Source organism: Betta splendens, chromosome 12 (assembly GCF_900634795.4).
Source record: "Betta splendens chromosome 12, fBetSpl5.4, whole genome shotgun sequence".
Taxonomy (NCBI): domain Eukaryota; kingdom Metazoa; phylum Chordata; class Actinopteri; order Anabantiformes; family Osphronemidae; genus Betta; species Betta splendens.
In genome coordinates, this window is record NC_040892.2 from 6,858,326 (window position 1) to 6,871,486 (window position 13,161).

At 48.3% G+C, this 13,161-nt stretch overlaps 2 protein-coding genes and 1 long non-coding RNA gene across 15 annotated transcripts in view; 2 read left to right on the plus strand and 1 right to left on the minus strand.

The window, feature by feature from the left end:
- nedd4l (NEDD4 like E3 ubiquitin protein ligase) overlaps positions 1–2,332 on the plus strand; it is a 32,074-nt gene extending 29,742 nt beyond the window's left edge. For all 13 annotated transcript variants that reach the window (XM_029168572.2, XM_029168574.2, XM_029168575.2 and 10 more), the window contains 2 exons: positions 43–115; positions 447–2,332. In XM_029168572.2, coding sequence (XP_029024405.1) covers positions 43–115; positions 447–549 — 176 coding nt within the window. In that variant the 3' untranslated portion in view covers positions 550–2,332. The remainder of the gene's footprint in view (positions 1–42; positions 116–446) is intronic.
- A 1,432-nt stretch (positions 2,333–3,764) lies between these two features.
- On the plus strand, positions 3,765–4,579 carry LOC114867278 (uncharacterized). The gene is made up of 2 exons (XR_003787842.3): positions 3,765–3,927; positions 4,278–4,579. It is a non-coding gene; the product is annotated as an uncharacterized LOC114867278 (long non-coding RNA).
- A 150-nt stretch (positions 4,580–4,729) lies between these two features.
- alpk2 (alpha-kinase 2) lies at positions 4,730–12,414 on the minus strand. Its single transcript, XM_029169829.3, has 11 exons — positions 12,327–12,414; positions 9,353–11,093; positions 7,148–8,597; positions 6,928–7,075; positions 6,712–6,839; positions 6,582–6,626; positions 6,210–6,508; positions 6,046–6,134; positions 5,758–5,975; positions 5,635–5,683; positions 4,730–5,562 (listed from the first exon to the last, which is right to left on the minus strand). The coding sequence occupies exons 2-11, from the start codon at positions 10,949–10,951 to the stop codon at positions 5,355–5,357; spliced, it is 4,233 nt and encodes a 1,410-aa protein (XP_029025662.1). The 5' UTR covers positions 10,952–11,093; positions 12,327–12,414; the 3' UTR covers positions 4,730–5,354.
- Between the last annotated feature and the right edge of the window lie 747 nt (positions 12,415–13,161).

The window sequence follows — 13,161 nt, forward strand, 5'->3', positions numbered from 1 at the left end:
GCATGTTACTTCATGTCCATGTTGTTGTCATTTTTCTGCCAGGTTCTAATGGACCTCAGCTGTTCACCATTGAGCAGTGGGGGACACCAGATAAGTTGCCAAGAGCTCACACATGGTATGTCACCACACACACACACACACACACACACACACACACACACACACACACACACACACACACACACACACACACACACACACACACACACACACACTAATGCTAGCAGCTTTGTGGCTAAACTCATTCACAGCTGCACTAAATCCAGACTTTACAGCAAAGTGACTTCACACATCCCACTGACAATGCTAATATGCTAATTCTAAGCAGCTGTAATGGTGGTTATAATCACCATCTTAGTTCATAGTTTTGGCTTTCTGACATTTGTGTCTTGTATTTTTGCACTCATTGTGCCTATTTAACGTGGTCCTTGTATGTTTTCCCTCAGTTTTAACCGTTTGGATCTTCCCACCTACGAATCATTTGAGGACCTGAGAGAGAAACTCCTCATGGCTGTGGAGAACGCGCAGGGCTTCGAGGGGGTCGACTAAAGACGGCGTCGCCTGACTGCATCCAACTAACAAGAAGAAAAAAAAATAACCATGAAAACAAAAAAGCCACAGTTCTGTGCAAGCATGTTGTACTGTAATGCCTGACTGCGAGCCACCAACACAGCACGGTGGTTTGAGACTGTACAGAGACTTGTCGAGCCAATATGCCTACGTCTTTATATCTTATCAGTATGGGTAGGTTACCCCTTCAAAGGTGCTGGGGAAAGAAAGGGGAGTGTTGAATGGTGAAGTCTATCATCCACAGGCATGAGCAGTGAATGACTAAAGCCGGCCCCGATCTGCTGTTTTGTTCCCCTCTCCCCCTCTGTCCTGTGAAAATCTACAGTGCTGGAAAACACTTAATACATTTCAATAGCTCCTTCACACACAAACACACTATACCACAGTTTTCAAGCACCCTTCAGTGGAAGGGGGTTAGCATGGCCTTAGTCTGGCTCCTACATGCACTATTTCTCGACGAACCCACAATGGCACTATGAGCACTAGAAGTCTTTCAAACCCTTAGACCAACACCAGATTACCTTAGGAATGCTAGCCAATCACACGTCAGGAAATTGGCCACACCCCTCCGTAGAGCCTTGTCTATGTCGTGTGATCCGACGTCGCACTTCAGCCTTTTTGTAGTAATAACGTTGTTTTTGTTAGTTTTTTTTTTAAACCACTGGTAAAGATTCGACGATGGGGGGTGACACAACCCCCAGTTTTGTTTTATAATTTTGACATCACTAATATTTTTTAATAATTGCTACAATTCTTGCAGGAAAACACACCCAACATGTTTGTACTGATGAACAATGTTGTTTACTCTTTTGACAGTTCTATATGACGCCGTGTATGAAGTGTAAATCTGGCTAATCTGGGAAATTAATAGTCCATATCATTTGTTAAGGTGATAGCAAATGTGGTTTTACTGTAGTGCTATGAAAGCAGCATGAACCTGTATGTTGTGTTTGCTTTGACTACATAGTAATTTGGACGTCTGGGGGGGAAAAACTAAAACTGGCGTTATTTTCTCTCCGACACATCTTAATTCTATTAATATTGTCATGCCTGTTGCTGTTCATAATGCTGTAAATTGTTCTGAAAACAATTTAAGTTCTTTCATGATATATAAATATATGTATGTATTACATTTAACAGAAGTATTACTGATCATGACTAAAATGAAGCTGTGTGTGTGCGGGTGTTTGAGAGAAAAGCTGTGATTGGGACTGAATATAAAGCAGCACGTTTCTTACAAAGACAAAGATTTATTTGTTTTTCTTTTTATGTTTTTCCTTTTTTTTTGTTTCTCTCACCTTTTCTAACACCTTTTAACCTAAAGGGCACTTTATAGATCACTCTGAGGTCATGTCGCCTATTGTCTGTGTATTTGTTCCATCATTAACTCGAATGTGATTCTGTTTTCTTCCATTCAAAGCACTCACCTGGTGCAATATAAATAGTCTGTAAATCTGGGCTGCTGCTAAGGTAGAACAAGTGAATAAAAGTGAAGCTGAGGCTTCGCATCCTTTAATGTTTCCACCTTTTCCACCTTTACCTCTTCTTTTGTCCCTTCTCTCCTCCTTTACCTCCCTTGTGTCCCCTCCTGTGATTTTGCCACTCAAACTGACTCTGTGAAGTTTAAAAATATTATTTTTTTTTTAGAGGGTTTTCCTTTTTTTTAATGAATGACAGGAAATATCAATTTTGTTGCAGATTCCACCACTCTCTGCAACTCTTTGTGGTTTAACTTCAGTCGAATAAAAACAGAAACTTCTTAGTGTGTTGTTTGAGTTCCCTGGTTCTGGATCTTTTTCCCTTTTTTATGTGGTTTGGAAGAATAAAGAAATATTTCAAAGTAGTATTAGTAGTAGTACTGAAGAAGTACTAAAGCCTTCAGTGAACTTCCATATACTTGAATTTAATTGAATTAGTGTTTTTAAACCATCAGAGCTTAGTAGTAGTAACTTCCAGGGCAAACTGCATGTTTAGCAACTGTTTATGTTTTAATGAGCTTTTGAACCATGTGATTCACTTTTGCTGGTGCTTCCTTGTGTCTTCGTGCGTGTGTTCGAACGTGGCGTGGTGAAGGGACCCCAGTTCATTCACACGGGCGGTCTCCAGTTATCAGGTCCAAGGACAAGCAAATAGAGGCCACCCCGCCGGGCCGGGGACATTTTATCAAGCCCTCCTAACCTCCATCTGGTCACAAACAAAGTGAGCGCCCGTTCTTCTCTAGATCCACCGTCTGAAGCACTCCAGCATCAGAGTGGGTGTGCAGCGATCTTCAGCTCCTGTTGAGCTCAAGGCGAGGCCTCGCAGTTTGACCTTTGGCGTGACCTCCCAGGCCTGTTTCTGTGTTTGGTCACAGCCCCTTCTCACAAGAAGTTTAGCATTGAGCTGATACAAAGCGGATGACACATTAAACAAGGTTAAATTCCTGTGTAAATAGTTTTTAGCTGACCGCAGGTTGTAATTTAAAATCAAATGAAACAAGTCGAAATAAAGTGTGAAACGCTGACATCGGTTTCGGAGCTTCTTACTGAGTGTACACACGGCGGAATCGATATGTGTGCAACACTTTCTGCTTATTTTAGTGACATTGAGCAACGTCGGAACATAATCGCTAACTTACATCTTAATAAACTTTGCCCTCCGATGTAAACACACAGTTCAACTTCAAATCAGATCAGGTTTCAACCAAATGATGACCATTTTCATATAATAATAATAAATGAATAAAGGTGATAAAACACCTCCCTGGTGGTTGTGGTGGGGGTGAAGCTGGGTCAGCGTGTGGAGGCTATGATCACACACGTGTCTGCGGTCACGGTGTCCACGCTGACCTCTGAGCAGCACTGGCTAAACACCATGTGTTTAATCTGTGATGCTGGAGATTATAACTCGTATGAGACAAAGTGTGAACATGTGGAGTCAACACTCAACACGTTAGACTTTCTGCATCTTAATAGTTCGACCCCCGCTGCTCTTCTTCTTTGCTCCATATGTGTCAGTCATTCTCTTCTGTCTTTCATTGTGACCCATCACAGACTTGCTGGGACCTTGGTGTTCGGTCCCTCTTGCTTCACCACCGCAGCTTTTGGTCGTCCCCCCCCCCCCCCCCCCCCCCCAACCCCCCACCTCTGGTCAGGGTCGATCAATACTTCCGCTGTAGCTTATCACTAATGTGGAACCGGGCTGTTTGTCCAAACCTTGCTCTGTCTACATAAAGACTTGGACGGGACGGCACCAAAGGGATCACGGCATCAACGCGCAGCTGAAACCCAGCGTTCGGAGACGCCGCTCCGAGACGAATGTGAAAGGGAGTGAGTGAGAACACGGAGGAGCTCGGAGCGGCAGGACGCTGAGCGTTGGGTAAGTACGGATCCGTCCAGGAAAAGGATTCACTTTATGAACCTGACGTTTGTAAAATCGATCAGTTATGGAACTCTTTATGCGTTTTTGGCTTTTTACACACGCCCAACTTTATTTGATGTAATGCAAGGAAAATGCTTGAAACACAGAAAAGGTTATCGCACAGGTGCTGCTCTCTCACACATGTGCACACAGCTGCTCTCATCCCCACAGTCAGTAGAAAACCTGGACTGAACCTTGGACATTTTGGATAAACTGTGTGTGTTTGTTCTTGTTTTTAACCCATCCTTTGAATTGAATGCAACCCCACCACAAAGCGAGCCTAATCCATTTCTCTTTGCTGATTCCAGATGTGCGTTTTCCTCCAGATGCCGCTTTGTGACCACAGGCGCTCCGTCCACGCTTCTGCAGCGAGCGTTGTCCTCCAGAGCTGTGGAGTGTGACAATGGTGTTTGTGTCCTCCGTATCAAACGCCATTATCACACTAAATAGCTACAGTGTGAAAAGGACCTCATGTGTTCATCTGTGCTCATATTGGAAAGGGTTTGCTTCTCTACACGTTGCAGCTGTTGAGTCTTTCCGGCTGTGAGGCACTTTTCAGTCTGATGCTTCATCCACAAACATTCATATAAATAAAAAGTTATATATTTTTTTTGTTGCCCGCGTGTGAGCCTCTGTCTCCATCTTGACCTTTACTACTAAGTACAGTATCTTGCTAGTAGCTCCTTGTGAGCAGACATTTGCTCATAGACACAGGTTAAGGTCATACTGTATTGAAGCAAAGGTAAAATGACCAAAGAGAAAGCATCAAATCAGTTTAATAGCGTCGATGTGCAGTTTGTTTATACACACTGGTTGTAGCTCCGGCCCGAGAGCCAAAGATTCTGAGTCAAACTTGTGAGCTTAACATGACTGAACCAGTGCAGCACAGTCTACAGTATGTAGTATGTCCCAGATAAATCTAAAATACTTCCTCTGAGTACATTTAAACAGATACTTTACATCATATTTATGTGTAAATCAGTAGCTTCATTAAATACAAACATTCTAATGACATTAAATAAATATAATCACCTCACAATCAAACTCAAATGACCCATTCACACTGTCCGAGCCGAGTCGCTGCAACCTCTCACACAACCTACTTTAGACATTTTCTCCAATCAATTAACAAGTTCGTTAATTTAACGAACTAATAGTTTGAAAACATCACAGTAGAAAAAACAAGTATTTGATCAAAACTAATCATGATTCAGTAACAAAGTGAGCTAAGACATCACAGTTCGATGGTGTAGACAAACTCAAGTGTTCATTGCGTCTCTCACAGCAGCTCCCTCTCCTACTTTCACCATCTCACATCACATCTCATCAAGCTTGGTTGTCTCCACTCTCCCAGCTGGGCTCCTTCAGTCCCAGACCCCCTGCTGTTATGTCTTGCCTCTGACCGTGGGCCCAGGCACTTTCTTCTTGGGGGCAGCACACGCTTGGACTTTGGGTTTCGGCGCTGACGCGGGCTTTTTGGCTTTGGGCTGCAGGGACGTGAGCTCCAGGATCTCACAGTAGCGGTTGCACTGGTGCAAGGCTTTGAATTGGTCAATGAAGGAAGTGGCACAGTTTCCTTTAAACCCCTTGTACCTGAGAAGGAAACAGGCATTAATGCTTTGGTCTACAGTTTGCATTGGGCTCAACGCAGACAAACAAACGTACCCTTTCTTACAGGTGGCTATTCCCACGTCAGTGAGCCTCATCCCCACCCCTGAAACACACAGCGGAGCCAATGAATACCCGCGCACAGCGCTGGTAATGGAGGCATGCAGCTCCTCCACCAACCCTGCATATCAGTGACCAGCAGGTTCCCTTCCGTCGTCTCGTAGACCCAGTGCTGAAAGGCGCAACACTTCTGCCCGGCCTCGGAGTCGCGCCGCATCAGGTTGATCTCTTTGCCGTCCTTGACCGAGTACTTGACGAAGTCGCCGATGAGCTCCTCCTCCAGCGTGGCGTACGGGATGTCGTTGGCCGGGCGGTGGACCAGGTAGATGGGGATGATCCTGGAGGAAGACGCGCCGTTAGACGCCAGACGATTGTGCGTCGCGTGTTGCGTGTTCGCCGCTCACTCACTCTGGGACGTCTCCGAAGGCGCCGGTGGACTGGGCCACAGCATTGTAGGCCCGGATGTACTCCCTCGCCGTGTTCTGCACCTGACACTCCTGCATTATGCGGGAGAGTCGCACGGTCACCGACCTCATCAAGCCACTGCAGCCGCTCATTGGCGCCGCTCTCACCTCCACAGCCAGGGAGAAGTTCTTCCGGACGAGCTCGTCGTTGTTCTTGGTCCCGTAGCTGATGGAGTTGTGCACTTTGAGCACGCACGAGTGCCCCGGCACCAGCCGCGGGATCCGACCCGCCCGCAGCGTGGTCCGGAACGCGCGCCGGTGCATGCCTTCGCCGAAGTGGGCCTTCTCCGTGACGATGCTGACCGGGCGGTTCTCGCCGAAGTACTGGTCGGACAGGAAGTCGTTGTTGAACATCAGGCTGGAGCAGTGGACGTCCTCCTCCTCGCTCCCCGCCGGCGCCAGAGTGGCTGAAAACAGAGGAGATGCTTTTTAACAGCGCGCGTGCAAAGACGCGGACGTGCTTCGGAGACAGGGACTCACATGTGATGGTTTTGGGAGACGGAGGAACGACAATTTCACTGAGCACTGTAAAAAAGAACAAGGATTTCTCATTAGTAAGCTGCGTTTTGGTCCTGGTGCTGTTGCCTTTTGCAGCTGTGGGGGGTTGTACCTTCATACGTCAGCAGGAAGTCCAGGCTGGTGGACCCACGCGGGCTGCTGAGGCTGCAGTGGTACCTGCCCAGGTCCTTGTGAGAGGCGTTGGAGATGGTGAGCGACGCCCGGCTCTCGTCCCCTGCACTTCAGCGACAGGAACCGCGTCACAACCACCCCTCGACCCCACCTCCCCCGCCGCCCCCCCATCTCATGCACGGTGGAGCCCCAGTACCTTCTCCGGACCTCCGCCAGGACGGCGCCCTCCCGGCTCCAGGTCACAGTGTGGTCGCAGGAGGCGCGGGCGAACTGGCACCACAGGCGCAGGCTCTGGGCGTCGCCGCTCACGGCCGCGGCCTGGATCGGCTGCACGACCGTGGGCTCTGGAACGAGACTGTTAATATGAGGGGAATGGTGGATACGACAGAGTCCTGGCCCAGGAGTCGGGCGCGTACCTTCCGGAGGCGGGGCTTTCTGTTTCACCACGTCGCTGTAGGCTTTCCTACGAGTGGCTCCGGCCTCCGGCTCGGCTTCGTCTCCCTCCGCCTTCACACAAACCCCCGTCTCCGGCGCCTTCGGCTCCAGGACGCTGACGATCTTCCCGAACTTGTCCCCGGACAAGCGGCGCCTCTTGACCACGTCGTCCTGCAGGGCGGCGCCGCAGCTCTTGGGCGGCGCGTCTTTCGGATCCCTGCAGTCGGGAGGGGGCTGTCCCCGCGCAGCCTTGTCCTCTGTCTGCTGGGACTTCCTCCCAGTACCGTCTGCTCGATCGCGCTCCTTCCCAGCTCTCCCAGCGGCCGCTCCCAGCTTGGCTTCAAACATCTCAATCCGTCCTTTGGCGCTCTTGGGTGTCTCCACGTCGGCCGGCGCCGGACTCCGCGCTGCCGCGCTCTGGCCTTGTTTCTTTTTCTTTTTGGCCTGTGGTTTGCTTGGAGCCGCCTCAGCGGCCGCGTGCGGCTCGGGCGCCTCATTCTCCCTGTCTTCGGGCCCTGGAGGCGCGTGATCGTCCCTGGCGTGAGGACGGGCGTCCTGCTTGTTGCTGGAGTGTTGGGCAGAACCGTGCGGAGCCTCGGGCTTCTTTGACACCTGAGGCCCATGGTGATGTCCGCCCGCTTTGTCCTTTTTGGAGCGGGCTTTGCTCTCCGCGCTCTTGTGGGTTTTGTGAGGCATCTCTTCTACCGTTTCCCGATCAACCTCAAATTGGAGATCTGTCCTTCGAGGTTTAGGCGTCCAGAAGAAAAATGGATCATTTAACTCTAAAGTAATAAAGGCAACATGGTTCTCCTCTGAGATGATAAAATGATCTGCAGGCACTGGTGCCAGGTTTGACAGCTCTCTGCTCAGTTCGTGAATATCCTCGATTGCTATTTTTTGCTCAGTGGGGAGAAACAAAGACGCGTCCGCTCTGCGTTTGCATTGTCCCTCTGGCGAGGACTCGACTGCGTTTTCCTTTTTGTGAATAAGCTCCTCGTCACCTTCCGCAGATGCTCTGTCAGTAATTCCATCTGAGGCTGGCCACGGAGCGGAGGGTTGTACGTGATCACAACCGAGGTCCCCGTTGTCAGTGCGAAGCCTCTCGGGCCGAGGTCGGTCTCCTTCCGAGTCGTCGGCTGCCTGACGGATGAGAGAAGAGCCGAAACTCAGAGGACCTAAGGGTGTAATAAACCCAGGACCCCCGCTTTGTGGCTCCAGCTGACGTGCTCCGTCAAGGTTGGCTAACGTGTCAGCCGTCGCATGGATATGCAGGGAGGCTTGTAGGTCCACGCACGGCAGAGTCAGAGCGTCTGCGGTGAGGAAAAGAAGCTCCGGTGAGGATTGGGCTCCAGCTTCAACCTGCTCGGCACCAGAACCCTGCTGACAGACACTGTGCCCATGTGTTACTTCACAACGTCCATCTTCAAGCAGCTGATAATAAAAATAGAAAAATAGGTATTTTAGATTTTGCAGCCCAATCCTGCATTAATTAAAACATTTAGCTTTAACAGACAGTAAACCTTAAGAATAACATGCTGTTTTAGAGCTTTTTATTCGTCAACATACCTCTTTGTAGATCCGCTAATCAATCGTTTATGAAATCCCACATCCCATACCTTGTTGTCGTTTGTACCTCCCAACATGCAATGGAAATCTGCAGCATTGCTGTCATGGACCAGTGACCCGTCTGCGCTCGGATCCTGGCTTTTTAAAGGAGATGTGGAGGGAATGGGTGTGTGCAACAAGAGTGTGAGAGCAAAGAAGGCTCGGGTTTCGCTCCTCAGCTGCGCTCTCCTCTCACCCCTCCATCCTGACATGCCACGGCTGCATGCTATTATCATCGGACCCTCCGTCTATTATTAGATGCCATTTCTGGCCGTCCAAAGTTCTCCTCTCATGCACCCTCGCTTCCTTCGGCACACGCAGCTGCCGGTTTGTGCGGCGGGAGCCAAAGGACTAATCCAATCATCTCTACGTCCTGCGCGGCTGCCGGTGCAGTAAGTATGGAAACAGTGACAAGGGCAAGAGCGAGAATGTCTCTTAATGTTCTGGCTGCCATTTCAAAACACATGACTGACGGACCTGTTCGCCAGCGCGGCCGATGTGAAGGCGGCTGCTGGGATTCATCATGAAGGAAGACTTGGCCCTCTAAATGAACGTACATGCAGAATTATGTAAAATCTTACCTCTCTGTTTGGTGCATTTTGTGCCTCCAAATCTGTATCTTCTACAATGTTCAAAATTACTGCACCTGCACCATTGCTGAGGAAAATGTCTGTGTCCAAGTATTCAACATATCCATCAAACGGAGGAATGCTCTGATTTACGGGGGACGTAGATCCAGGGCTCAGTGTAGGAGTCACATCTGCACCATAACTTTCAGAACCTTCAGCCGGACCCATGCTTCTGCGCTGGTCCGTGGAGCGGTGAGAGGACGTCGGGCCGCTCTGGGTTTCCTCCAGCGTCTGCGACTGCGCCTTCACTGCTGCCTCTGCACCTGCGGGTGAGTCAGCCTCTGCTAGCGCCTGCGTTAGCGCCTCTATCTCCGCACCTATCTCCGTGCAGGCCGCCGTGACGTCCTCCGGCGCAGCGCTGATGATCTCGGCCCAGTCTGAGAGCGCGCTCGCCCAGCTGTCCACCGACGACCACCTCTCCACAGGGGGTCTTCTGGTCTTTTCGCTGGGCCAGCCAATCCAGTCGCCAGCTTCAGGGTTGTAAACTGACACTTGTGTCTTTCCCGGGTGAAACGTTAAGTCGCTGGTGGCGGAGAGTCCTCCTTGCGTCACAGCGAGAACCCTCTTGTCCAGAACGTCCTGATCCTTCACATCCTCTCCTGACAGATACTGGCACGCGTCCTGCCACACCTCAGACGGGCTGTCGCTTCTCCCGGGGTGCGGACTCAGACCTGTGACCTCTGCTTTTCTTTGACTCGCATCACTTCCCAACATCAAGCCCACGTCACAGGCACCCACAGCAGGTGGTCCAAGCCCCGTGTACTGACTCATGCCTGATTCATCACCGGGCTTTCTTTGCTTAACAGAGTCATGTCGATGCGGTGTCACCGCGTCAGGTGAATCACACGTTGAGGCATTTTTACTAGAGTGACCACCTGCTTCTTCCCCCGCTGTTTGTGAAACAGCTTGGTATTCGGGACATTTGATCTCCTGGGGAGCTACACTGGCCTTCGGGATAAAGCCTTGTGTGTCACTTTCAAAGATAATCAGTTCTGACACAGGCCCTGTAAGTGAGCCTTCTGACTGAAGTGATAATGGACATGTTAGCAAGGTGGGTGGACTGTGTTCAGAGCTGGAGCTGTGGTTGAAGAGAAGCTCAGTGATGGATGACTCCATCAAACCCTCAGAAATGAATGATGTCGCCCCAGGAGAGTGTGATGTATCAGTGCTTCCAGTGTAGGGCTCAGAGAAACATTCAGGTCTGAGGGAAACGAGGTTCTGGGTTAGATGAGGTAAAAGATGCAATGAGCCCAAACAACCACAGACCCGGAAATCATTCTCTAGTGTGGAAGGACACACAGACATATTACAGCTCATGGCTGAAGGCTTTAAACAGTCTGAGTCTGTGCTGTTGTGAGGTTTGGAGACATCATGAAACGCATCAGGAGCCTTTAAAACATTTGATAAGACTTTTGTTCCTGTCGTGTGAGCACAGAGCATGTCTTCATCAGGACTGTCCAACAGAGAAAGCCTTGAATCCCCAGTCCGGCTGTCCTCGGGGGCCGGGGACGTCTGGGTCTGGCTGTGTTTGGGGAGGAGTGAACGATCCATCGGGACGTCTTGCTGCACTGCTCAAACAGCAACTCCAGATATTGAGCTTCAGGATGACGATCAATGTCCAGTGACACTTTTCATTTCCCGTTTCATTTCCCCTCTGGCTCGAAACGTTCCCTCAAGTTTTGATGTTCGAAATCTGCAAAAAGTAGAAACTGATCAGAAAATAAACAAAGGCAGCTCGCATCTCCTCAGTCTAACATAAGCAGGTCCACTATCTCCTAGCTGCCAGGTTTGTGTGACATGCTTATCTTCTCCCTGGCTGTAAATGGCCTCATGTGTCTATTTTAGAAGCTTTAAAATCCCACTCGACCGACCTTAACCACAGAAATCCTTCCCTCCTCCCCTAATGAACCCACTGTTTATATTGTTACCTGCTGCAGCATCAGTGTTGATGTGAGATGAGTGCAAATGATGAAACTGGGAATAAAGGTATTGTCTATGATGGAAAAATACCAGCGCACGCTCAGTATTGTCAACAGTGGAAGCGCTGAAGGGTGAAAGGCTTCAAAACACACGCATGGATACACAAGACTGCAGCAGCAGAGCGTGTGGCACAGACGCTGGAAAAATACCATCTCTCCACCCATGACCTGCATTTGTCACATTCCTGCAGCAGCCAAGGACACTTGACATGTTTACTATGAAATGCAGACCCAGACTGTAGTGACCAACACACTGCAAAAAAATGCAAACAAAAACTCTCTGCAAAACATGTTTTCATTAACATCAAAGACATTTTTTCTATTAAAGGTAATAATAGTCAGTTCATTACATCCTGCACTTTGTGGTGAGTACACTGACTCAATATTTAGATCAAATGTTTGCACATTGCATCTGTCATCGTCCACTTTTAGGTCTACAAGGAGATTTAGTAATGGAAGATTAGTGCATTTGATATAGGACTTGATCTGCACTGACATTTAAATAAAAACAATAAAGCTGTCAGCACCAGGACAATTTCATCATGGCTGTCCCTGCCAAAACTGACTCCCAACACTCAAGGATCTGTGGAATCTTTAGATTTTCAATTACTAATGGTAAATCAATTAAAAAATGAATCACAACTAATATCATAATAGAATTACACGCTGCTTCACAACATCAACATTGACAGTCAACATCGTTCTGACAGCTGCAAATCAGCTGGAAGGTGAACAGACAGAACAGTGTTGTGTGTATCAGGCAACGCAGCGAGCAGTGTTGTGACAGAGGCGAAGTGTAATTAATGTTTAAAAAAAAGCCACAAGCAAAATATCTAATGAGCTAACTCAGTGCTCAGTAACGCGCTGTAACCTATTATTATTACTGGAGGCATTAAAACAGTTGTCTAGCCAGCGATGGGGACTTCCAGCCATGCAGTCGTACGTACCCTTTTCATCGTTGTAGGCTTGGGGATATAGAGCGATGATGTAGGACTTCAGTATGCACTCAGGCTGAGCTGAGTCTCGGGGTGAGTCTATTTTTAAGTGCTGTCGCCCACAAGTACAAAGTCAGGCAGCTACCTGATAGTGCAGACGTGCCAATCACTTATCACTTGATACCTATATTCACAGTGATGACCCACTTTACGCGGACTCACTTCAGCTGGTATTTTTCAGTCAATAATAAGTTTGAAATTTTCATATATCATAATTAATAGTTAGTAATAACTTTCATTTCATTCCAATATGACAAACATTAATCAACAAGATAATAGAAGGAAGTATTCATCTCTACAGTCATTACCACACCTGGTTGTTACGGCGACCATGGGTGGCTGATGGAAAAGATGCAGGGGTTTTTTTTGGCTGGTACACACACACACACACACACACACACACACACACACACACACACACACACACACACACACACACACACACACACACACACACACACACACAGGGTTGCATGTAAACACTCAAAGTGATGTCATGTCTTTCTAGTCTTTGTGTCATAACGTGACACTTGTGTCTGCACAGCTGTTCCTCTGCTGCCTTGTAAACCTACCAAGCAACAGAGGGAATATTACTGCAGTAATATTTGACAGTAAGGAGAAGGCTTTGACATTTTTGAGATGTTGAAAAACTGAAACATTGGGCAACAAACCTGTAGTGAAAAATAACATATCTCATATATAAATGTGACATTACGCAATATAAAGCAAGCACAGCAGGAATATTGCTTGTATCTGACTTAATGTTTACTGCAAATATCCTAAATGG